Raw genomic sequence first — 27732 nt, 5'->3', positions numbered from 1 at the left:
TAATTTGCCGAAATATTTGATTTTGGTGTCAGGCAAAATCCTGTCATCATGTTCGGGGTGTAAGAGACACCCAAATATCAACCTCACTTCCACAAAGTACACCCTTGACTGCATTTTGTTCTGATGTCTAGGGCCTCCCCGATGGCACAGTGGTATCGTTGTTGCCTTGTAATGAAACAAACTGGGATACCATTAATAGATAGTGTGAATGCTGCCGCTAAAGTGACCCTCACACCTTTCACCAGGAGGAGTTACTGCCAAGCATTGGAGTGAAATATAAGCAGAAAAGAAACATCCAAATCTACCCAGCCCAATAGGCTGTTGAATGGAGAAAGAGGAAAATGAGGATGACAAGAAGATCATTCCTGTCATAGTGACACTGCCTAGAGCTTCAGAGAATATTACAGTTGACATGTGGTTGCAGAAAAAGGAATTGTTCATGCATATTCCGGGATCAGTCCCTGTGACGTACTGAACTGTCTTTGTAGTGCAGATGAAGGAAAGTGAAAACAATGACTTACAGGACAAAGATCAGAGTGACAAGGAATGTAAATAAAGTGACTGTATTGATGGCATGATATTTCCCTAATGATTACAACTACTCTCAATGTTGATAACAGGTGAGCTGCTTAAATTTCAAAAGACAATGCACAAAATTCACAGGCGATGTTATTACTCCTTTACTGTAATATTTATAATAATTGTAATGTTAATGATGATAATAATAATAATAATTAATATTTTTCACTTGTTATTTAACAGAAAATGCCTATGGAAAAATCTGATAAACAAACTCTAAATCAGATTATGGACAGTATTTCATGTGCAGAACCTCCACGGTGGCCATCTGGGATTCGGGAAGTCATGTATGGTCTCTTGACACATTATCCAGCAAAACACCTGTAGTAATACATGATTGCATGCCTCCGAATGAAAGCATCCTCCATACACATCTCTTCCGTTCGTGTAAAACCCAACAAACTTACAAATGGTCAAAATTACTCCTAAAGTAGTTGAGGAGATATTGTCATTTTTGTTTGTTAATGTCTGCAGTGGCAGCCATCTTGGATGTGTGATATCACACAGGCAATACACCACAATAGTAGGCATCAACAAATAATCACAGGCAGTAATTTTCCCCCTTTATATACCAGAATGCCAAGTAAAGTATAAAATATGCATAGAATCCTTGCAGAAAAGGCACAAAATAGTTTCACTGGATATATATCCATAACAGTGAGAGATATGAAACAAACTGTAAGAATCAATTTTGTTCCTTTTTTAATTCTGAACAAAATATCTAAATTTTTTCCAAAACCACTATTAAAGGTGTTATGATGGATTTTCTTAGTGCATAAAGCGGTAGCCATCTTGGATTTATGACATCACACAGGCCTTCTGCCACAATTGCGGGTAAAACACCTGGTAGTACATGATTGTGTACCACACTAGCAACATATTACCGGTAGTCATATATTCCCTTCGTTCAAAAACCCACGGGATTACAAATGCCCCTGGACTAAAAACCAACACTGACTTGATTTTTTGATCATACATTCTCCTAAATATTTCTTTTTCTGACCACGGTGACATTTCAAACCAATTATGTGAACAGTGGAACATCAATTTTACGTTTTTCAGAGGACCATGCTGAAATAACTTAGTGTGGGAAAAAGTAGAATCGAGGAAAATTTTATAAGATTTTGCTATGTTCAAGAGGCCATCCATACCCACCTATATCCTGTCCCAGCTAACTGTGGAGCAGGGCCATGCATAGCGGCAGAGAAGGAGAAGGAGAAATCTAGTCCTGACCGTACATGCACGGAAATATGACATGTACGGATGTACGGTCCAGTCCTTGATCCGTATTATAAATGTACAGCTTGTCGAAATTTACACTTGCCGTTTTATCCCTCCTACATTCAAATGTTGACTGTGAATGTGTTTTCAGTAAAACAAATCTGATAAAATTGAAGAACAGGAACCTCTTTTCTACATCGACCATTAAGAGGTGTATGCTTGTTACTCAGTGCATGGACAGTGACTGTACATGTGTGAACTTCCTTTGATTTGTTGTTTTAAGTTCACTTTATACACAGAAAGGCTAATCTGGACTGGGCCTTCAGTTTAAAGTGGGATCCTAACCTACGTACCATGTACCTCCACCTTGATTACAAGGGTATGATGTTAGTCTGCAAATCGGGGAGGCCTGCATGCACTATATAAACCAACAGGTAAAAGGAATAAGTCTGTGTGAAAGACGTCATTATATGATTCTAAACCTGGACCTAATTCTTCAGATACAATATTCCAAGATGATCAACAGAACTGCATAAGCTTGGATTGCTAATGTTTGGTAAGTTGATCTTTTTCCTTGTTGTTGTTTACAGAGGTTTGGTGCCAAAACTGGGGGTGCAAGGATGGTTTACTTTTTCTTGGCGCACAAGTCACAGTACAGAGGTATATTTACCATTTCAGTCATGAGTGCCAATTTCTTGTATTTTTTAAAATTTTGTTCAGGTACGATTGTTTGCAGATGTGCCTCATTCATTATATAAGGACAGTACATGGCAAATTAGAAATCTTAAATCAAGTGATTATAACCACAAATTACCTGATTCGAGGGCATTTATGTGATAACTTATATTCCTCCCATCTAAAATATGTCACTAGTCTGTTACATTATTAGGATGCAGTTTGTTAACATTTTTGACTGTAAATCATGTGTGCATGTGATAAGGGGGGGGGGGGGGGGGTAAAATATTTCCCCAAGAAATTAAACCAAGCATACGGACGTGGAGACAAAAATATGGTCTCTTTGCCATGTATGTACGGTATTATCATTTTCAAAAGTTAACAACACTGCCAGAGCGAAGCAGGGAAAGCGGGTATCTCCCGTCGCCTATTATGCAATCCCCTTCCTCTGACTGTTCATTGGTGGAACCATCTTGCATCACTACTTGCGCAGAGACTTGTTCTTGTTCACCTGCAGTTAGCTGGTACAGGGTTTAGTATATATATATATATATATATATATATTTTTAAATATTGATGCTAGACATGTGTGGTGTCAGTAGGCAATTAATATATACTATGAACGAGCGGCTAGGGACAACCAGGGGTGCCCACAGGGGAGTTTCATGATGTGCCTGCGTCATGAGAATTTTAGTGGGGGGGACAAAATTTTATACCAATTCTATATATCTTCACACAAAAATGGGGGGATCGTATCATTTGATTGATTTGTTATTGATTTTTAATTATCATTATTATGTATAGTTTTTCTACCTACCAGTGGGTGATCGCGGCGATAGGGTTGAAATGAAACACCACCTCTTATGCCTTTAGAATCAGTTTGGATGGAGGGGGAGGGGCGTGGTATTTGCATTAATACAAGGTTAGTCGGGCAGACAAACTGTGCAGAATAAGGTTGACTAACAATGGCAGCGAGCCTAAACTATCTAAAGTAAATATATATTGCTTAAATATGCTGTATTATACAGTAACGCAACCACAGGGGGGTCATTGCCCTCCCCCCCAACCTTTGAAGTCAATTCTAGGAGGGCAAGGGGGGCCAACAGGCCAAGGGCATCTGCAGGGGGGTCACAGAGGATCAATTACCCCCTTCAATTTCAAATTTTATGTAAATAAAAATAAATTTTGTAAAATTTTCTTGCTTGCTTCGCTTGCATTATAGCATTTCTTGCTTTCGTCAAGTTCAGAGCTGTAGCTAGGGGCAGCAGGAGTCGGCCATGGGCGCCGAATGATCTAAAGAAAAAAGTTGTAAAAGAGAGAATGCCATGGCATCCAGTGAAATTATTTGCACCCTATTAAATCAATATTGTTTTCAATTGCAAAAAGTGGATCTGAAAATTTTCTTGCTCACTTCGCTTGCAATCTACTTGTTTTCTGTTATGTAATGTATTTAAATAATATTTGTATTATGTATATTTGTATTGAATAAGCTTTGAATACGTACACAATTTAGGGTTAGCTTGTTGCATGTGTAGTATTTTCTTATTTTATGTCGCCCCATGTTGCATATGTGTAAAACATACGTTGTACATGAAAGTTACACATGTATATTCGGAATGCATTTATCATTCATTTTCTGCCATTCAAAAATACAGTTTGTGTGCTTGGTTTCCATTATTAGCTAATGTGAAATTGACGGTATTGATAAAAATATTTCAAATCATTTGTTCCAAACAAATGCTTTAGCACTGACTTCTACCCCCTTTTTATGTAATTTTTGAGGATAATAACTACTAGCACTAGTAATACTACTACTAATAATAATGATGTCATTATTTTTGGTACGTTTATCCTGGTACTTGCCCCCCCTCCCAGACAAAAATTCATGGTTGCTCCTCTGGAATTATATTTTTCCGCAAATTTTGTCTGACAAAAATAATTTGGGTAATTAATGTGGCATAAACGGGGGGGGGGGGGGAGCACATCATGGGCCTTGTGGGGGATAGGCACCCCTGGGGACAGCATTAACACCTGCTAACAGCACCAAACCTGGCCAAAATATTAATAGATGTGTGGCTAATTCATACATCAAACAGAGTTAAAGCCAGTTTCCCAACACTTGGATTGGACGACGAGGTGCTGTGGAGTGGCCACCACGTTCCCCAGACCTCATTCTGCTGGATTTCTACCTGTGGGGACATGTCAAGGCCATTGTTTACTCCAAGAAAATTCGAGATATTGTTCACCTTAAGCAACGCATCATTGATGCATGTGCCATCATTACTGCAGACACTTCACGCAGGGTTTTGCACAAATGGGTATCAAGACTGGCTTTAACTGTGGAACGTGTTAATTACGAACACAATTTCCGTAATGAGGAGGGGCGCCATCGTGATTTTGGTTTATCAGCCACAGTCCCAGTTTCACGAAATTTTGCAAGCACTTTACTGACAGTACCACAATGGATGGAGACCCTATCTGGGTGACGGTGGTTAAAATTGTCTGCAATCACCCTCGTGCTTCGTTCGTCTTGAGATCAACACGATCTCAATGCGTTCTGCCTGCGTGAGACCCATGCTGTGTTACATCACCTGCAACGATAAAGCAAGCATAAAAACGTTAATAACTTCGTCCCTGTTGGCACTAGAGCAAAATTATGCACACCATTGAACTCGTGAGAAAATCTATTGAAATGAGGTATTACACGACATGGTTTCCATTTGAACTTTTAAAGTTGCATTCAAGATGGTGGCCGTCATCGTCATATGCCCTATAACATTTTCCCCCACCCCTATTACAAACCTGCCATGTTAGTTATCTTCTGTAAATGGATGTGAAAATGATGGTTCTAAATGGTACTACAGTGGTTGACAATATCGTCTTGTAATTAAAGGGTTACTTGTTTGCTTCACGATAGTTAACTTCATTGCCTCAGATACAATTTTATGTTTGTTAAACATTAATTTGTGCCTAACAGGAACACACATTAATAAGTAATAGCAGCACTTATTGTTACATTCATAGAAAATGACAACATAATCGTTAGAAATGTTTTCATATTAGGTGGCAAGTACAAAGCTTTATGGAGTCAGGTTCGTCCAGGTTTGAACCCTGGTTTCATTGTTTATCCTCATCATTCATTTCATAAATTAATTATTAATCTTTATCGTGGCAACAAGAGGTAGAAGAGGGAGTTAAAATAACTGAAAAAATAATGAAATGGAAATTCAGTTCCTATGTTTTTCTTAAATTGTATTAATACAATGGAACCCCGATTTTACATTTTCCTGCATATTAAGTTTTTTCAGCCTGGAAAACGTAATATCAAGGTTCCACTGTATATTTTATCAACACTTCACTTGAGTTTGCAAAATCACAAGCTTATGTACATTGCTATTTAGAACAGGTAGTACCTTACAGTTGGAACTACAATGCAGAATGGTTTGACAATAATTATCATACTCATACTTAACTGGAATTCAAAGCAAACTGTAAGTACAAACGACTACTTAAATTCAATGGGATATTGAACCAAATATGCATGATCAAAACAAAATATGATTTCTTGGATGCTCTATGCTATCCACAATTATATGACTGCCCTTGTACTTTCACAGTATGGGAACTAATTAATCTTTACTAACATATACTAATTTGTAAATTTTCCATAAACATGCAAACTATGGTTTGGTGGACATTGACACTTTAGTTTCTTAGCTGTTGTACTTTTGCAGTTTAAGAACAAACCTTAAAGCATGAAGATATGAATGATACACTTTTACTAGGAGCTGTCCTAAATGTTTAAAGGCCAAGAAAACAGAGAGGTATACACTTTCCACAACTGGTTTCTGACATGCTTCTATGAAGCAAGATAACAGAACGATGTCTATAAATTGTAGGAACATTCAGAAATCTAATACCAAATCTATTCAAATCCAATCTCACTTAGACTAACATGAACATGAATATTTGCAAGTAGAGTTGCAAAAAAGCCAGCTTTTTTTGAAAAAAAAACACAACAAAAACCTGGAAATTTTGGCTTTTTACCAATTACAGCTAAGCTATTTCACTTGAAGTTACTGTTAAGAGTTTACAGGTTTGTAGTGACATATTTTACAACTAGCTAAAAAAAAATTAACATGATGTAGCAGCCAAGAGACAGATATTGGCCAATCCCAGTGGACATATTTTATAGTGGTTCAGATACAATTTTAACCCTAGCTTACCGAGGGGGGAGGGGACTTGCAGGCCCGCCACATCTACATTTTAGATTTTTCAACTGTTTGAAATTAAACTACATCCCTGTATTTCTGTATTACTTTTGTTCATACATATATGTAATGTAAATAAGAGGCAAAATGCACTTGGTGGGCTTATCAGGCATCTCATTCGAGACACTCATGCCAGTGACAGTGTACAAGTAGTTGGTAATGATGGTAACTATATTGTAATTATTATATTTAACAATTTGCACCTCTACAAACATAAAAACATTAATAAAAAAATATGGATTTTGTGAGTTTTAGTGAATGATAAAATATATGGTAGACAGGCAATAATTGGTTATTATTTTTTTTAAGGATAGTAATCTTTATAATTAATAAATAATTGCACATACAGTATGTAACATTCTTATTCGTACACACAGATTTTCAAAGAAAATTCTTTAATATCTGAAAGGAAATACACTCTTTTGAAATTGTTTCTTTACAATTCAATAACTAATATCATTAGGAACATAAAATCTTACCCAAATTCTGTATAAACCAATGACAATAATAAATTAAATGAAACTGAAAGAGATACATGCCATTTTTTGTACAACTTTTCTATTCGTACACTTAATAATTATAATATAAAAGGAAAACGTATATTCAGAGCAAATTGACTGACAGTTCTAATACTTTGATGCCTATCCTTTGGCTTTAATGACTGTTTGACACCTGTTCTTCATAGAATTAACCAGTTTCCGACATGTTTCAGAGCTTATTTTATTCCACTCGGCTTGCACAACAGTTTTGAACTCTTGTTTGGACTTGACGCCTGCGTTATGGACTCGCCTGTTCAAAATTGCCCATAAATGCTCAATGAGATTTAAGTCTGGACTTTGAGCTGGTGTTTGTAGTAGTTTGGGCACATTCCTTATTAGCCAATTCATGTTAACTCGCGCCTTATGCTTACTGTCATTGTCTTGTTGGAATCTGTAGATAGGTGGCATGTCCATTTTTTTGGCGCACTGCTTTACATTGTTCTTCAATATGTTCAAATAGACATAATACCATGATACCATCAATAAACTGGATGATACCAATACCTTTGGATGACATAGAGCCCCAAATCATTAATGACCCACCAACGTGTTTAACTGTTGGAACTGTGTTAATGTGATCATTGTATTTATTTGAATTTCTCCACACCCTATTTATCCCATCTGACCTGTATATATTATTCTTCGACTCGTCTGACCATATGACACTATCTCAAAATTCATGGTCCTCGTGTATGTGCTCTTTCGCGAATGAAAGTCTATTCCTGTGATTCACCTTATTTACATACGGCCTCTTTCGTGGTATTCTGCCATGATATCCATGCTTCCACAAGGCACGTCGGACAGTTTGATCGGACATCATCTTGCGAGCATCATTTTCTACTAACTGAGGAACACTTAGTCGGGGGTTTTCTCGCACTCTTTTTAAAATAAAGCGTTCATCACGTTTATTCAACTGTCTCTCTTTTAGTTTTCTCGGCACATTCTGTGTTGAACCTTCCTCTCTAAATTTGTTTACTAAGTATTGTACTGTGGAGTGTGATGTATTGACTGTTTGTCCAATTTTTCTTAACGTATAACCTCTAAGGGCCAAATTTATAACATCCTTCAGATCGGAACTAAGTTCCTTCACCTTGCCCATTTCGAACATGCTGATAGATAGACGATAGGCCTACAACAATACCTATGCCAGCATTCCGCTTGACGGGGAGCTCGCCTGCATGTTCAAACTTGTTATGAAGTTGCAAACTGCACGAAATCGCCCGAATAGCGGTGGAGCTGTATGTGAGGAAGATTGAAACTCTTGCATGTACGAATAACAATGTTGCATGAAACAGCGTGTTTTTCTCTTTTCACACAAATTATATGCTCTGTTTATACACTTTCAACATACATTTTTATTGACATTTGTTGGTGAAATCTTCATTAACATTCATTTCTAGGTACATATGAAAATGATTATATTTACTAGTAGATATGACATTTTTTCCTCGGAAATTCTGTGTGTACGAATAACAATGTTACATACTGTATATAATGAGCAAAGGAAACAGTGATTCAATAATTGAATGGTTGCTTGAATTCTAGTGATAAAAAGTGTGGGCCTGTGAGTCGCCCCCTGATATGTAAGTTTCTTGTACAGCACGGGTAAGCTAGTAGCCCTGATGAGCACATCTGACAATGAAATGTACTTAAAACCACCTTTTACACGATTGTATCTCAATTTAAATGTGATGCCATAAAATATGAAACAAATGTTAATATCAAAATATTCGATGTTTCGGAACAATTAAAAATCTTTATTGTTCACAGCACATATGCAGAAGTATACGAAATTACGTGAACATGTGTATATTGAAGAGTGATGCAGAGTAGAGCTTTTCTAGATTCTGCTCAGCATCATACTTCAATATATCCTGTTTAATGGAGCTTTTAGGCGTAAGCGACACGCGTTCTTGGAACCAACCCTTACAAGTAAATGCAACCTTTCGAACCGAAGCAACATAAGCTGCAAGTGTCACTTGTCATGTACTGTTTTCTCAGGGAACTTTCATGTCAGACCGAAGCAACAATTGACATGTCACTTGCATGTTGCTAGACTATACTGTTTTCTCAATGGCGTGCATCGTGCCACTTCGGTCTGTTGGTCTTGCGTGCATGGTGAATGTTTTGCTTTATACTGAAGGAGACTGTGTCGCTTGTCATTTGTGACTTCAGTCTGAAAGTTCTTCAAGGGTGCGCATCATGTCATCTCGGTCTTGTTTGTGCATGTGTGGTGGATGCTTGCTTGCAGACTGAAGGGGCCCATGTCACTTCAATGTGTCACCCCCACTGTCATGTGTTGCTTCGATCTGAATGTTCTGTATACTTAATCTCTGATGAAGGAGCTAACAACCTTGTTAAGATATAATTTAGCCTATAAATCACAGAGAACAAATTGCAAGTACTGTTGTTGGAAAAAAGGCCGGTTTTTGGATAGAAGGTTCCTTTTATAATCATGAATGGGCCTCTGGAGTGGAATAAAGTAATGCTGTTGCCTTGTAATAAGAAGGGGTTGAGGTTCAATCCCCAGCAGTCAGAGTTCTTCGGATCTCATTTCAATCTGTAGGTCCAGTCCAGATTTCTTAAATAGAATCCTCCCCATTTGCGGCCAGTGTTATTTGCTTCTGCTTAAGTTTTAGTGACAGTGTTGTTCAACCACCGGGCCGGAAAGGTCCATTGCATCCAGGGGTTGACGACTAATTTAAATTATACTTGCAGTCAAATATAAAATTAGATTTGATTTGATTTTGTGTCACTTTATGCCCAGTAAGGTTAATTGGGACTGTACCTACAGTTTAAAATGGGATCCGAACCACTTATGCCTCCACCGGGTATCAAACCCAGGACCCCTTGATTACAAGGCGACAACGATGCCACTGCACCATTGGGGAGGCCCATAAAATTAGATTTAAATTAGTCGTCAACCCCCTGGGTGCATATTAATATTAATTAAGGGTGAACATTAATTTCCATATAAACTTTAAAGATCAGAAATTTATTTATGAGGGAAATTGTTGGGATCAGGGCATGGACTTGTACGAAATAAAATTACTGGGCTGTGGTCTCGCAAAGGCTGAGAATTTTGCAACAAGCAGCCAAAATACATCACTAGTTACCCTGGGACAAGCTTTAGCAGCCACTTAACCAAATTATACATCATGTGCTGGAAAACCAGAACACAAAATTTAATGGAGAGAGATTTGATACTAGATTTTCAAAAGGTAGAGCAGTATTTTCTTTTTTGCTTCATGTATGTGTTCATATAACAAATTCAAATATCGAAAATCGTATAATACTAATCATACTACATAGATATATTCAATAAGCCTACCGAAATATGAAGGAAAAAAAAACTAGTTTTTTCCCCAAAAAAGCCAGGTTTTTTCAGACCACTTCCAACTCTATTTGCAAGTTGTATAAATTGTGACCTAGTTTTTAAATAGAAAGGAAAAATATCGAAAACAGGTCGTTCCGACTTGTTCAGCCATGCATGTACAAGGGCAAAATGAAATTGTGAATGAACTGCCTGATTTGTAATTGTAAACTATTCGATGTACATGTGAATAAAATGGGTAGAATGGTGATTGAGCATTTAGTGCAATACTGGTTCAATAACAACATATGTAATCCATATTAGAGGCATATTTCATGCTCTAGTAAGAATCCTTAAATGATAAATCTCTGGATCATGAATAATCTAAAATTTTACATCCTATTCTTATTTTACAATTACAAACAATTATTATTTTAGTTTCGAAGGAAAAAAAAGCATGCAGATACGTTCAAGCAATATTCTCGCAGAAACTATGTTACATTATATTTTCTCAACATTAAATAAATATACATTCTGCATCTGTTTCATATAACAAACGTTTTGCTTTTAATGGATAATATCAAGCAACAAACAATTAAGTACACAACTTGCCTTTAAATTATTACTCCATTTTTCTCACATCCTCAAAATATTTGTCCCCTTGTTCTCCTATATGTAGTACATACTTTAAGAAGAAGACATTAGTTATTCTCTTGTAGTTTGGTTTGAGTTTCAGGCAATGAAGGCCCTCGCATTGATCATATCGTTAGAAAACCCTGAGTGAAATTTTGGCAACAGTGTATGCTAAAAAATGCACGACGAAATGCCATTTCAAAAACCATAAACATAACCACTACATTCTGAAGGTATGAAATGTTTTCACTTTTTCACATAGTATTTCAGATATTTGCGGCTACACACTGGAGTCGTCGTTTCACAACGAAATCTTCTTTACTAGTCATAAAAGAAAAAAATGCACCGGTATTGACAAACTACCACTTCAGCACCATCTGCACCCAGGAGTTTGAACATGACTGGGACCTTATATTTTCTGTTATTTACTTAAATACCTTTAATCGTAACAAAATTATAGGTATTCCAGATTCTAGTGAATGAAAATCTTTCATGTCAGAAAATTTCTTCCTTACCAAATCTATATTAGTGGTACGGTTATCTGGGAATTGGGCCTATTCTTTAACATGGCTTTAGAACCCCCTTAAAGGCAATGAGTTATCATACAATACTCACGAGATTGAATGCTTAGCAATATTATTTGCTTTTGAAAAATTCTAAACTTATATAGCTGGAACTAAGGTGAAATTCTTTACTGATCATCAATCCTTATCTTGGCTAGAATCTAGTAAAACTTTGAATCCACGATTAAATCATTTGAGTTTGAAATTGCAAATGTTTGATTATACTGAAATCACGTGCCAGGAAAAACTAATTAAGTTGCAGATACTTTAAGTAGATATCCTGGTTTAAGTACAGGTTTTCTGACTATCAGAACTGTACGTAAATAACATGTCTTGATTTTCTTGAAGATAGTGTGACATTTTGGCAAGAACGTCAAAATTCGGATTCTTATTGCAGTATCATAGTACAAAAGTTACAAAATGTGAATTTGTCAAGGATTGTAAAAAGGCAATATTAGATTCAAAATAATATATTATTCTTGAAGCATCTGAAAGAGCATAATTGGAAACTTGTAGTGCCTACAGTTGTTGTGCCCAAAATTCTTCATTACATGACTTACAAGGTAATTTTGGATACTATAAACTAATAAGTGCAGGAGTTTATATTATTGGCCTAAAATGAAAGCTAGTATCAATAAGTATTTGAACAAATGTTTAACATGCGAAAAAACTAAACAAGCTCACACAAAAATTAATAAAGATGAATTGCATGTATATTCTACTACGCCACATGATATGTTATCAATAGATCTTTTTGGACAGTTACCCAAATCACAAGGCTATAGTTACATATTAACAGTAGTCGATACAATGTCCAAATTTTTAATGGCATATCCGTTAAGGAAGACAACGTCACGTGAAATAATTAACAAATTCAAGCTCCAATATTTTTATCACTATCTGGCATGTAAGGTTATATTGTCAGACAACGATTCCCAATTTAAATCGCAAGAGTGGGAGTTATATATGGATGATAGTAACATCAAACATATCAGTTTATTCACCTTTCGCAAATCCTGTGGAAAGGTACAACAAAGAGTTAATACAATTGTTGCGATTATATACTTCTCAAAATCATCAGGACTAAGTAAAATATTTGAATCATGTAACAGGACTTATAAATAATTCAGTTTCGGAAATAACAGGTTTCACACCTAATGAACTTTTCCTAAATCATAAAGGATTTAATTATCAATAAATTAACTGGCCAGATGATTTAAAGTTAGTGCCCTGGAAACAAGTGTTTTATAGCCAAAGTACGTATTAAGGAAATATGTAATTCCAAACGTAGTGAATGTGATGCAAATAAATTGATATTGTTTGTGAAAAATCATGAACATAGTGCAATTAACAAGAAAATCCATAAGTTTATAGAATTATGGCTTGGACCTTACATAGTTGATGCTGTGAAAAACAATTATACAATTTTGATGTCTATGGACGGAAAGAATTGCTTAAAATAATGTAATTATGAAGTGATGCATAAGTAGCTGTAAATTCAAACACCGAGATAACATTTTCAGAACTTTAGTAAAAATAGTATTGTAAATTTGTGAATTGGTTCATTATGTTAAGTGAACTTTCTCATCCTGTCAAGTGTATATTAAAAAGAGGACTCTAAACTTATTTTAAAAAATAAAATAAAAAATGTTATGTTCATACCAGAAGAGGAGAGATTGTACCTATTCTCAAACTGTGATGTTCAATGTTATTTATGTTGCTTTAACTTATGCACTTTTTGTTTTTATATATACTGTTATATTGCTCCTATCGCGCTGTATAAAAAGCTTTGTATCTAAAAAGGAAAAGAAGAAAAATTGTAACCACAGCAACGAAAATCAATAAGTACTAAAAAAATCGTGATGGTGGCGAGATTTCCTGCGCCTGTATTGTATTTGTTTTAAATATAACGATTATCGTTAATTACCTCAATTTTATTTGCATTGATAATTGTTCTGCAAGTTTAAGCTCAGGGGCAGTTATCAGTTCGGAGAATAGACTTTTTAAGAAAAGAATTGAGAATGAAGACCGAGAAGCACTGGTCTACATTAAGACTAGAACAACGGGAGCAGTCATTTTGACTGCTTTAAATTTTTTTTCCCCCATTTTTTACCTCCAGCACAAAAATTCAGAAAACTTTACTTTTCATTATTTTTATACCTTCTCTCGATGGGTGTAATCAGTTTTTACAATTTTCCAAAACTAAGGGCTATGGGAAGTCATTACCCTAAAACTACTACGAACGGTCATTTTGACTGCCATAAGAAAACCATTGCACACTTGTTATTGTTATTTTCGACAGCTGCTCCCCCCCTCAGTTGTTCTAGGATGGTTTATTTCCTCATTGTTCTAGTGTTTATCTTTGCCTGTAAAATGATTTGCAATTTTGCAGATAAACTGACATGCCATTTGCAGTGTTCCCATAAGAACATCAGTTTTCTTCCATTCTCAAGATTTGTTTCACAAATATCTTGAGCTTCTTCAAATCTACAAAGAGTGCAGGTAATGCAATAAGAAAACATGGTTAATTTCATAAAGATATTTTATTATTTTTAATATCCACAGTACTACAGGAAGTAAGTGCATTCCCTACTTCCTTCTTCAATGTACTCTGTTCCTTTAACAGTCCTGTAAGTCAATACAATGCCTTTTTTATTGGCAGTTTTTATTAGTAAGATTTTTTGCTTCAAGTTCCATTCTCCAATCCAGTCCCAAGGAAATACAAATACATATAAATGTATTATTATACAAATAAAGTTTCAGATAACTACTTCTGCTAAGAGGGAAGTGAGGTTTCAAGAATCGCTTCTCCTTTTCCTGTAGTTCTCAATGCAGCATTAATCCCAAACCAGAAATGCTCAATAACAAGACTTGCTAGTAGTATTCAGTCTTTGAAAAAACTTCAGCTTCTATGGTTGTTATACAAAAATTAACCTCTAATTATGTTAACAAACAGGAACAGAATACAGGCATCAATGACATTTCAACAACTTCAGCAGTTCATATTTAATGGGCAATATACTTATACATATATAAACTTTGCTATCCTGCAGCCAGGGGAAAAAAAGAGCTGGCTCAAATCAAAAAGAAAATACAGGATAGTCTAGTTTCATTATTTCAGGTGGCCATTTATTTTAAAAGGAATGCTGTAATCAACAAGGTAACAGAACACTGATATGTTATCTGTTAATTACACATTCAGTATTTAATAGAAAGGAGGGTCAAAAACTGAGGTACCCAATTTGCAAGCTCCTGTATTCTGTACAAACTGTACATTGACATTGCTTTTTTTTAAAAAAGGCAACATGGCTCTTTTTAAAAAAGGTTATTGTATAGTACGAAATCCAACAAGGGGGACACAATGAATGCAAGGGAAGTATTTTATTGTTCTGCTTTCATTATGAAAGCATACTTGAAACGGAGTACTATATACATAAGCACCAATCATTAAGATTTAAAGAGACAGCATGCTGGAAGGCTGGACGTAAAGTTGATGGCACTATTAACTACCATCGCAGCTGACACCCCAGTCCTAACCAAGATTTCTTCCAACCCTCCCTCTTCATGATATGTCGTAGATGAAATACAGAGAAAGGAAACGTTACAAAAAGAGCACGTGATTAAATTAGAATGCAGAACAAACAGCGCTCCGCTTAACATTTCATATTAACTTATAATAATTAAGAAAAATATTCAAAAAACAAAAATAATTGCTGAATAGAACTTGGAAATACAAAATAGTACTCTGGAATGCTACAATGCAAAATGACAGATGAGATGATGAGTATAATAAGTATACAGTGATCAAAAAATAACTATTACCAAACACATTCAAAAACATAGTAATCAAGCCCTCCTGCCAGTCACTTTCATAAATTACTTTTTTTCCTTCCATAAATTTTGCGTGTTCTATTATGTACTTGTCCAAATGCAAATGAAGATATATGTATAAAAAGATCTATAACATACAGTCTACACTTTAGAAAAATTATTCCAAGGCCACCATTTTTCAATTTTGCTTTCTTTCTTCACATGCGCATTAACAGGCAGACATTCTACATGTTCTCGAACTGGTCCACTCGTCTCTTTGTATTGCCTTTGCGAATTTCCCGCAATGTTTTGTACTTATCACGCCCTTGTCTCACATTCTCTCTGTGGATCTTATCCATATGAGTTTCCTTAGTTTCATCTCGAGTCTGTGCTAAGTCTTGTTTCAGGGCCTGGAAAAGAAAGCCTATATTAGTGTTTTCTAGAATAAATTGCAGTTGAATTCTAGAAACACAAAGCTTAAAAAATACATGGGTTCACTTAGTTCTTAAGATGCATAATGTTTTTCAGAGAGGGGATGGGAGTGAGATCGAAAGAAACAAAGAAATGAAAAGAAGGGAGAGACAGAGAGGGAGGGGGAGAGAGAGCAAGATAATAACAGAATGAAAAGAGTTCATAAAAAATATCAACTGAATTGCACATTTACATTAAAACTTTTTAGCACTGTGATTGTAAAGATTGAGTAACAATATAATGCAATAGTTCATGAATATACTTATTTGTACTGTTGGGTTAGCAGTGCTTGAGGGATGGAAGAACTGATAAAAAAACTGAAGCATCCATAATCATTATTAAAGTTACTATTCCAGCATGCCTTTATGGGAAATTCCAAAAACCTGTAAGGATGGCCTCTCATGGATTTTGAACCAACAAATAACCAAATATGAAATATGGAGATTTCAGAACAATATACTGTTCCTATATTGGAGCAGGCCATAGAATATACCATGATTTCTAAGTATTCCGAAAAATTATGATATTTTAAATTTACTCTACAAGGTAGATTATTTTTATGAAAATAAATTAAATGCTGTTAGAATTCAAATTAATAATGTATACATCTAAAATTTTATGTTTATTAGTAATTCTTCTTTTGTGCACTACCTTTAATTTTATCAGTAATATGTTCCGTGGAAAGAGAGATGTGAAGTCAGGAAACAATCTTAATATCTGTCATGAAGGAATTACTGAGCAGAAGATAATTTTACTTTATGTTACCTTCAACTGATCATGCAGACGTTCATTACGTTCTGCTAAGGTGCGTCTTTCCTCCACGGGATCCACAATATTGTCATCTGTAGCTAGGTCACGGCTAACATCTCCGTTGGGAAGCTCATCATTCTCATCATGCTCATTCTCCTGGACGTGGTGATGCTGGGGAGTAGAAGCAGCCAGCAGAGCCTGCTTCACTTCCTCCTGCTTTCGCCTGGCCTCCTCTACTTCCTCCTGCACAACGAAAGAAGCAATTCTTTATTAAGATTGAACAGGTATGATTTTTTTAAAGATACTATAACAGAAGTAAGTGATGGCACACCAAACAAACTGGCTGTCATTTCATGAAATAATCTGTGCCTTAATAATATTCATAAAAAAAACAGCAAACATGGTCTATTCAATGATAAATTACTAAAATTATTGGTACATGCCAATACAATACTAGTTAAATAGCTTTAGCACCATTATTTAATGAGCCAAATGCCCACGAGCTGTAGGTATAGGCAACAAAGAACTTGGGACGTCAACAATTTACAACTTTTTCAGCCTTTCATGGTATGAGCAAGACTTTATAACTGGACATAACAACTGAAAGATCATTAATCCATGCAAAATGAATAAATTTTCATTAATCAATAATATTTGGCTTTAGCTTTAGAGTATACAGTATGAATACTTTGTTGAAAAAAAAATGATTCCTCCAAAAGGCAACACATGTGGGAGGTTACTGTCAAAATATCTTTGACTGCTTTTATTTGATTCGTACGTATGCATCCACCTAAGGTGATGGCTCCATTGAGTACAGTGCTTTTAAACCACAAGTTTCAATGAAATGCAATACTGTATGGAACCTGATTTTCAATAAGTAACCACTAAATCAATAAGATTTTAAGCAGTTTAATGTGTGGAGAATTCAAAACCAATTTTAATTTTTACAATGCAACACTAAAATTTAATCATTGTAAATTAATAGACACTAATTCATTTGAGTTTTGCATATGCACACTGTACATGGACATAGTCATGATGAAGATATACAACTGAAATACCTGCTGGATTAATCTTTAGCCACCAGCTGAAATTTCGACCCCTAGATGTGAGCTCCTTGATACCAGTATGATACTTTGAACAGCAGCACGAAGAAACAATTAAGATGCCATTTATTGAAAACTGCACACAATATTTCACTTCTTGTTTCTTTTTATCTTTAGTATACTTATGATGGTATAACATACTCTAATTACAAACAATATATCCATTGTTACTACTATTGACAATCAAAGGTTGAAAAAGTCCTTATTTTAAAATTTATTTCCCTTTGTTGCCACCATATTACTATGGGATAGATTTATATTCAAAACTATTGCATTTTTTTGAAAAATTTAAATTCTACAAGCAAGAATGAGTAAAAAGCAACATTTTAAGCAATGTCAGACAATTAAGGATTCAGGGGGACGTGGGGATAAAGGACAGATTGTCCAAATTTGCCCTGACCACCTGTTATCACATGGCAGCAATTAACGTGCCATTTTTTGAAAACTATACCTACACTTCAGTTCTGTCTTTATTGTTCATTACTTTACATCTAAAGGTATTATATACTCGAATTGCAAAACAATACATCCATTGTTACTATTAACAAGGGCAATTTGAAAAAACCCTCCATTTCCCTTTTGTTACTATGTGATAAATTGAAGATAGAAGGCCGTAACAACTAAACCACTGCATCTTTTTGAACATTTTGTAAATGCTAAATGTAAGAAAGAGTAAAAAGCAAAATTTGGAGTAACATCCAAAAATGAAGGGTCCAGGGGTGAAGTGGAGGCAAAGGCCAGAAGTTCAATTTTTTTTTTGTAATTACCTCATAGTGATATTTTACGCTTCCTCCATACAATATAGAAGTTAGAAGCGAAATTCTGGACACTGTCCTGAAGCTGGCAACACTGTCACTTTATACAATTTTTTTTAGCAAAGAAGTATAAGTCAGATTTCATCAAAACTTTGTATGGTTGTAGGAATGTACCACTGCTACATACATTTTTTCATTCACTTCGGTCTATTGAGGGGGACACCGGGATGGTGGTGGTGTCAATTGTCTTTTAAAAAATTAACTGTCTTCTTCCTGTAACACTAATTATTGGGAGGCACAATGTATAAATTTTACCTCTGCTAAAAGCCCTGTCCTTAAGAAAACAAAACCAACTTCATCTGTCTACGACAATTAGTTCTGAGTTACGATTATTTTTGTACTTTGCAGCAAGTTTGAAAAGTGTGCCGGCTTCAATACAGGTGCGTGAGAGGTCCGATTAAGGTTAAGTTCAAAATAAATTTTAGTCCACTATGAACCACCTACCTGTAATCTGCGAGTTTCTTCATCCTTAAGTTCAACCTCCGACTGGATGCGATGCACCTCTTCCTGCTTGTATTTGATTTCCTCCTCAAGTTTGGCCCTCTCGGCAGCTTCCATGCTCTTGCTTTCTTCTAATCTCTGCATCATGAGCTGTAACATCCAGACATCTTGTTAGTTTACATATCACCATTTAAGGGGATGTTTAATAAAGACAAGATATTAGGGATACACACTTACAAATTGCACAGCCCAACTGCCACTAATGTTAATGTGTACTTGTATTTTTATTTATGCAATTAATTATATGACTGCAAAACTTTTACTGTAACAATAGCTTAAATTATCAAGTTGCCAGTGTGTTTGGCCTCCATTCTTGCTAGCAGATCTCAAACAATTCATGAATTATTAAATAACCATTCTGAAGAGGAATTTCCACAGTGGCAAATGGAAAATTCAAGATCAGGTCATTTATGTGTGATCAGCGACTTGTCCCATACTTAAACTACTGTTTTACATTCTACTCTAATTGTGAAGGATAATAAGGGAGTATTTCTGGAAACCTTTTAAGGGTTGAATCAATACCTTGAACAGATACTGACAAAGTTTAAAATTACTCTTAACTTTATGAAGTAATTACACTGCAACTTTTATCATGCTATAGTGCAGGAGGCCTTAGAAAGATCGCTTCGCGGGCTTACAGCAGACGAAAATATGGGGATGTGTCTTCGAGAACCAATCAGGTCCGCGAATGAGCAAGCCCGGTTCCCATAGCTAGCTCGCTGCACCCTTCTGCCTCTTGCTACCTCGGCCTGTTTGTTTGGCTGAGAAGCAGACAACACGAGAGTATCGGCAATAGTGTGTGAGCGACGTCTGCTGTTAGAATGCGAAATGCTCTTTCTAAGGTCTCCTGCACTATAACCTTATGTTGTACTTTTTATAATTCAACATTTTTGGCTATAAAATTCAAACTATTCATTTTATTTACAGTTTTGTCTTAGGTAGGTTTCTCAACATCCAGACTTTCTGATCTTACACTTTATGCTTCATATCAGCTTAGGAACCACTTAATATTATCCATCTGATATTTTCTTCTTTCCCAGATCCTTTCGTCATTAACCATTCTTTACAGCACAGTTTTACCATTCTAAGAAATATCCTAGCTTCATGGTATGAGGTAGTTTCCTTCATGAAGAACACAAAGCTAAACAAAAGTAATCTATACCACCTCAAGGCTGGAATTTACATGAGCGCTTATAAACGTATTAATTTATTTTAAAGTAATCTAGGAATATGCAACATAAAACTGAACAAAGCACCTGGATGGATAGAAGAAAAGTTCAAGAACTGCCAGTTAGGAAACAAGTTAAAACACTGCCCTGATTAGTAACAAATGAGTTTAAGACTGAGGGGTTCATTTTCCATAATAAATACATGGAATTTGAAACCTTTATTGTTTACATTTTTAATAATAGGCTTAAAGAACAATTTTCTTTCTTTTTTCTAATACTTTGTGCATTTTGACAGAATGGAAGTAAAATGTGCATCTTACGCGAAACTGTACCTCAACCTTGTACCATAAAGAAACAGTCCTGCAACCTCACCTGCAACTCATTTTGCCTAGCCTCCAAGTCCTCCTTGGCAGCTTGCAACTGCTTAAGTTGTTCCTCCAATCGTCTAATCATCTCCTGGGCCTCTAGCAAATCTTGCTGCCTCTTCTCCATCTCCTCTTGCATAGATCGGAGTCTCTCTTCATATTCCTGCTGCTTCTTCTCGGCACGTTCTCGTGCAGCTATTTCCAACTGAAGCTTCTCCCTAAACAAAGGACAAACAAAATGGCTGCAATGACCGAAGGTTACAGATTACTGCTATATGCTTACCCCAGAAATTTAATGCAATTGTTTCCAAAATCTCTAGCAGTTTTCTCTGGGAGAAAAGTTTGGCAAGTGAAATCCATATCCACAACTACCTAACTTGCAGAATGAATCTCATGAAATATACAAGAGTTCTGGCATATCAACGTTACATGACAGGATGGCTACTGTAGGACCATAATAAAATTCAAGTATAATTCTCAGTTTTCAAGGCGAACTTTACAAAACTTCAAGGGCACAAGCAGGTGTTTTCTATAATTTCAAACTAAGGTTTTACCATCTCTCACCACCCACACACATACATACACACAAACAAATACATTAACAATATATGGTCTGTGTGATTCCAATAAATCCAATAATTCTAATTCAATTCAATTGAACGGCACATATATATAATTTAAGGTGCGGAGTTTACATTTGTCATTTCACATAACTACTCGGGAGTATAAATACATCTACAAACACAAGTCATAAATGTTACGGAAAATAGTAATCTACGAAAAATTGTTAATTCTATAAGAATTTCAAATTTACCTAATCAACTTCAAGATATTTTATCTTGCAATAATCTTCCGTCCATTGGATAGATTGTTCCGCAAGGGACACTAAGAAAGCAAACTGCCACAAGGGACATTAACAAAGCAAACTGATTGAGAGAATTCAATTTTATTTCCCACGAAGTTTGCCTTCCTTCCTTGATAAAAATAAAATTTAAACTGAAAAACTTGTTTCAGGTCATTAATAAATATGTATAAATTCAATGGAATTGGGATTTTAAAAAGTTGCAATTTTTCACGTCTACAGAGAAAAATTCAAGCAGAATTCACGCACAATTCCAGGAGCCAATAATTCACGCATAATTCCCGGAATTCCCAGTGAGTAGCCACCCTGCAGGGGAATACTGTCTAACATCTTATTTATACTTTTATGTTACTAACCTGTATGCTACATTAGTCTAAACAAAACTGATGAATAATTCAAAATACAATTAGGGTTGATTGAAACCATTTATTCATTTCAGGAAATAACACTTGTCACGAAGACATGACTTATGAAATCCAACTGGAATAAAAGCTAGTAGAAAGAACAAAATGTATTATATAGGATCAATTACATGTTGCAATTATCCAGAATGATCTGTAAAATAATGTCAAATATTTCCATTACACCAGCTTTCCAACTTCCTCTATATATATATATATATATATATATATATATATATATATATATATATATATATATATATAAATAAATTCACATTTCAAGTTCTTGGGGGATGGTAGAGATACCTGAATAATTTTGTTGTATTTTTTCCCAATGGAAACTTGATAATCAATATAGTCAAAGCAGAATGTAATGACCAAAATCAAAACAACAGTCTACAATTCCACTATGCTACATACTTCCCTCAAAATAAGAATTCATAAAATACCTTTGCTGCTGCTTGGCCATTTTCTCTTCACGTGCCTGAGCCTTCATCTGCTGTACGTCTATGGTGTCAGGTTTCCTACGCCTCATATAAAGCTCATGATTTCCCATACATAGGGCTAGGATGCGCTTATTGATACGTACACGGGGAGCAAAGAACACAAAGTCCGGAGCTTTCTTGTCAATTGGCTTGATGATGAACTTCCGGTCATTAAATGATATATTTCGGATTTCTGACCATGGGAATCCTATCTTTGGAGTTAGCCTACAAAGAAAAGAAAAAGAAAAAAAAAATTACATTATTTGCAAGTACCGATATGCATTGATGATATTACTACCTTAAATTCAATAATGGAAAAAATTCTTGTTGGGAAGCCAAAGGTTAACTTGGTAGCTCAGTGGTAGAGCACTGACACAGAATGCCAAAGACCCAGGTTCCATCCCTCATTGAACCACAATTTAAGTAATTTCTCAGCAAATTATTATAAACTTTATGGTTTATTTACAGACCCAGTCTGGATTATTCTGTAGAACAAAATTCTATAGCATGAATTGTGGCAAAATTTGGGACAATAAAAGTTATTTGTAATCTATGCATTTTACGTAGGTGGTGATTATCAATAAGCCTCTTAGGATGGAAGCTCTTACTTGCTACGTAGGTTTTCAACTCAAATTCAGGATTGGATTTACAGTAATACTGAATGTCATATTGCACACATACCAAAAAAATAAACCCACAATTCATTGTTTTTGTATCAAAATATTGAATATTTGCCACAAATGTGTATATGATACATTTTTTGTAAGAACATGTAAAGTAATGCACAATAACAGCACTTCATCAACGTAACAAAACAAGCGATGTTGGTTTTGACATGGATTTGCTCTTATATAAGGTTTCCGCCATTGTTCACTTGAATTATCTATCCCAGGGGTTCACAAACTTTTTCGTTTCATGGTACCCTTAGTGTTTCAAGATTCTTCCGCGATGCCCAAATCAGAATGTAGGCCTATCTAACACTTGCAATGCTTAGTTAGTGCAGTTAGGTTGCTTGCCTTTAGTTATTTAAAAAAAAAAATATCCACAAACTTTTTATATTCAAAAAATACTAAATAAGCTCATATTTGGAACAACTATATCCAACCATGTGTTGATTAACGAGTGTCATTTCAGAGAAAATATTGAACATTTCGTGGCACCCCTGTAAGCCATCCAAGATATCTGGGGCACCGCGGCATACACTTTGGGAACCAATGATCTATCCCATGAGTAGTGCAATAATAATGAACAATCTTTCAATTAAATGTATAAATGTACCCTCAGATTAAAATGCTTCATATAAAGCTCATGATGATAAATGTCAAGTTTACCTACGGGGATCACACTTAAAACATGACTACAGAGATTACTTGTATCCACATGAACTACAAATTCTATGGTGGTTAAATCAAGGGAGAAATAATACTTACTTGTCATCCTTCTCATATATATTAAGGCCTAATGCATCCACTCCAAGCCACAACTCTGTACCTTTCTTGTTCCGGATCTCAAAGTAGTTCACACCGTACATTTCAAGATCCTGAGCAATTTTCAGGTACTCCATCATTGCATCTTCCCTGGAAGAAATTAAACAAAACTAATTTTCACACAAAATCATAACCTGATTATGAAAATGAATGGAAAATAATGACGATCAACCAAACCAACTACCATGTAATTGTTTTAAGTGTTGACTGGATGCATTTAGGTTTCCCTTTAGTCATAGTCCATAGCAATTCAGGCAGGCAAAGAAAAAATCTTACCTTCATAGTCTCAGATGTTATTGAATTAAACAAATGTTAAAATTCAGGACAACGTAAGAAACCCGTATCTGTTTTTTCCAAAATAAAATCCTGCCCTGGGATACAGACACCAAAGATGGCACCTCAGGCATCATTTCACACGTGCGATTTTCAGTAAAATATTAAAATGCTCTATCTCTGGAACGGTTCAAGATATTTTGTTGCAGTTTTTTTATTTGAAAGATAATAATTTTCTTTTTAAAATGATAACCTCCATGGAAATATGTGTCCAAGTTCTCTTGCTGTAGCCTTCCGATTTTTTTTTTTTTGAATAATCAAAAAAATATTTCTTTTTAAATGCCAATCCCAAAAATTTTGATTTTTTTTAAGTTGATCAGTATCATACAGTACTACATTCTCTGAAAAGTAGTACTAACATTCTCTGAAAAGGAGAAGGTCCACTTTTTAGTTTAACAGGTTTTATAAATAATTTAAAATTTTGCCATACATTAAACCAGTTTTCATTACCACATTCTCACATATTGGTCTCATGAAATCAAAATTTACTCTTATCTGACATGGCATTTTAATTCTTTATAAAGATAGGCTAAGTAACAGAGACAGCTTTCAAAACATATTAAAGCTTCCAAAATATATGTGCAAGTTCCAAAGCATACCACTTCCGTGCACTCTGCTTAGAACTGAAATTAGCAATTCCATGAACTAAAAATTTGTTCAACTGCATTAGTATCTTCCTTTGATATTGAGTGATGCCTTCCTGTTGAACCAATATGAACTGGGGCACCCACAATCTTTAAAACATCGGGAATTGGAAGTGAGCACTGGTGGTGGTGTTGCTGTCTTGCAGCTGGAAACCTATATCCAGCAGCCGGTCCATGTGGTAGCATAAAGTTCACGACTATTTCATTTAACTCTCAACTGATATTATCTATAACCTCTGCAATCCACCAGTCGCAGTCATACATACAGGCCAAAAACATCCCTCTTTGTAGATTGTGAATCTGAATATTCTCCTGCAGTTCCCGAGATCTTTGTTGGACAAATGAAATTTCTTCTTTCTTGCTCCTTAAAGTTCGTGCAATATAGGTTTGCCTATCACTGAGTCCAGACATGTGTCTTCTGAATTCCTTTCACAGGGGTAGTTTGGTTGGACCATTCTTCTATTTTCTGCTGGTGGAATTCTTCAACTTCCTCTTTGGGCAACAGGATGAGGGCTGTTGATGTGTATGACTTCACCACTCTTGTGAAACCCTAAGTGTTCTGAATTGCAGCTGTACTTGGGCTGGAAAGATTATGTTTTTTAGCGTGGTGATTCAGAAGACCTCCTACACCATCTCAAGGCCCCTTACCATGACCAGTAGCACTGTATACCCACTCCATTGGAACAAGCGACTTAAGTCAATTCAAACAGTTGGGAACAATTTTTGAAGTGACTAGGGGCACCATTAGAAATAATAATGATCTTTTCTGCCTGTGATTGCAGCTGTTGTTGAATTTTGCGTATTGCCAACAATGCATGTGCTGAGTCATGCCCTCTGTCATCACTTATAACTGCAACAGTTGTGGTCTTGTTTCGAAAATATGAGACTCCTGTAAAAAATTAAACTTGGTCATTACTCCAGTGATACCCTTGTACTTCTTGTGGCAGAATCACAGACCAGTTCTCAACAAAATCACAATGAAGCACTAAACATAGTTGTTCAGCCTCTACATGTCCCTTCACTTCTGCAATGTGCTGTTGTTGCAATTTCTTCAGATGTTGGTGTGTTACTGCTTTAACTATCCATTTCCCAAGTTTGTCAATGAAGGTATCAATGGCAACAGTTTTCTTAATGAGTTTATTTTCCTCCCATGTTGCATATGTAACTTCTGAAAAGTCATCTGCTATGTTTTCCAGACCAAGTGTCTGTAAGGGAAATCCTCCCTTTCCAGGGCAGTGACCACATTCCTGAAACAAAGTCTCTCCCTCTACATCACAGACTACTAACGACTTCACACGTCCAACCAAGGTGTCATATGTCACACCTTCTAGAAGGTTCTGTTACATTCTGGAATAATCTGGATGGTTCCAGAAGACCTTTAATGATTTGGAAGGTTCTATGTAATGAAAATCCAGAAGAATAAAACCATTTCACCAGTTCCAAGTTTGTTTAATTTATCATTTTTATTCCATCACATTGAGCACATTGGTCCGAGAGTGGATTTTTAAAAAAAAACATTATGTAAAATTCCAGAACCAAGGTGGCATGTTCTACTTTTCAGGATATGTAGTACCCTTAGTAAAATGTATGTAGTACCCTCCTGTAAAAATTGCAGAATTTTTGAGATTGGTGTTTTTGAGACAAAACAGTTAAAAAAAAACTGCAATAAAGAAATTAGCCACAGAAGTTAAATATGAACAGTGTTTATAAAACCAAAAATTTAACAAAGATGTGCAGAAAACTACGAATGAGCATTTATATGTGATTCCACAAAATAAAAATTGAAAGATTCAAATTAGAATCAACTTGCGAAGGAGTACAACAAGAATTTCATGGTCACATGTGCAAAAGGAAGAAAGATTCACTTGCCATTTAAAATTTAGTACAAGACAGAAACCACACTTAAAATTATGTTACCTCAACATTCCTTTGTGTTCATTCCACCACGTAGTGATGCTTTGTTCCCATTCTTCTCTAGACATTTTGTGTTGGTCCATGACCCTGCAAGAAATTAAAACAAAAATGTTAAAACCCTGCTATATAACAAAGATTTATAAAAGGTTTGAGCACAGAATAGCCAACAGTAACAATCCAGCAAAAGCAGAAAAGTATCTTGTTCATAAGCAAGACATAAAATTACAGAAATCATAAATCTGTATTCTAGAGCTGTTCCTCATTGAGGGTTTAGAGCATAGATACTATTCCATGCAGGCCCATAACCAGGCTTGGTGTGTGTGTGTGTGGGGGGGAATCGAAATATGTGTGACAAAGAATATCTGAAATGCTTTTGTAGTACCACATGTGACCACCAATGCTTCCTTTCTATGGTAGTATTGCAACTAGACATACAATTATAGCGCTGCAATATTATGGTCCAAAGTAATGGAAAAAATTCAACTCACCAATGATAGACTCCCCTGACCCAAGAAGGAAAGGCTGTAACACTGCACACAGCTTGGTGCTTATTGTTTACATCCAATTCTCGGAAGTATTCGAATAGGACTGTATTCCCCAAATTAACAATGTTTTCAATTTTCCTTTAATTTTCTTATACCAGTACTATGCTTAGAAAATAATATATTTATAAATTAAATTATACAAATTTGCGATGATTTTATACTGAGTGCGAGTTAACCTAAAAAGGGACATTTTCACATCATGACTGCAGTTCAATAAAGTCTGAAGAGGGATTAAAGAGAATGGACTGTCCCGACTAAATCGGGATAACTGGTAGCCTTG

The 27732-nt window shown here is 35.5% G+C and overlaps 1 protein-coding gene across 3 annotated transcripts in view; it reads right to left on the bottom strand.

Moving 5' to 3' along the window:
* Positions 1-14631: 14631 nt before the first annotated feature.
* Positions 14632-27732, bottom strand: part of Moe (moesin) — a 124684-nt gene continuing 111583 nt past the window's right edge. For all 3 annotated transcript variants that reach the window (XM_083123987.1, XM_083123988.1, XM_083123986.1), the window contains 7 exons: positions 26911-26994; positions 23960-24106; positions 22494-22754; positions 20789-20999; positions 19191-19337; positions 16841-17068; positions 14632-16014 (listed from right to left, as the gene is read on the bottom strand). In XM_083123987.1, the coding sequence (XP_082980113.1) occupies positions 15850-16014; positions 16841-17068; positions 19191-19337; positions 20789-20999; positions 22494-22754; positions 23960-24106; positions 26911-26994 (1243 nt within the window). In that variant the 3' untranslated portion in view covers positions 14632-15849. The remainder of the gene's footprint in view (positions 16015-16840; positions 17069-19190; positions 19338-20788; positions 21000-22493; positions 22755-23959; positions 24107-26910; positions 26995-27732) is intronic.

The sequence above is a fragment of the Lepisma saccharinum genome, chromosome 6, assembly GCF_977018435.1.
Source record: "Lepisma saccharinum chromosome 6, izLepSacc3.1, whole genome shotgun sequence".
In the NCBI taxonomy this organism is placed as follows: domain Eukaryota; kingdom Metazoa; phylum Arthropoda; class Insecta; order Zygentoma; family Lepismatidae; genus Lepisma; species Lepisma saccharinum.
Note: the sequence above shows the minus strand (reverse complement) of the source record. Positions and strands in the feature narration are given on the sequence as shown.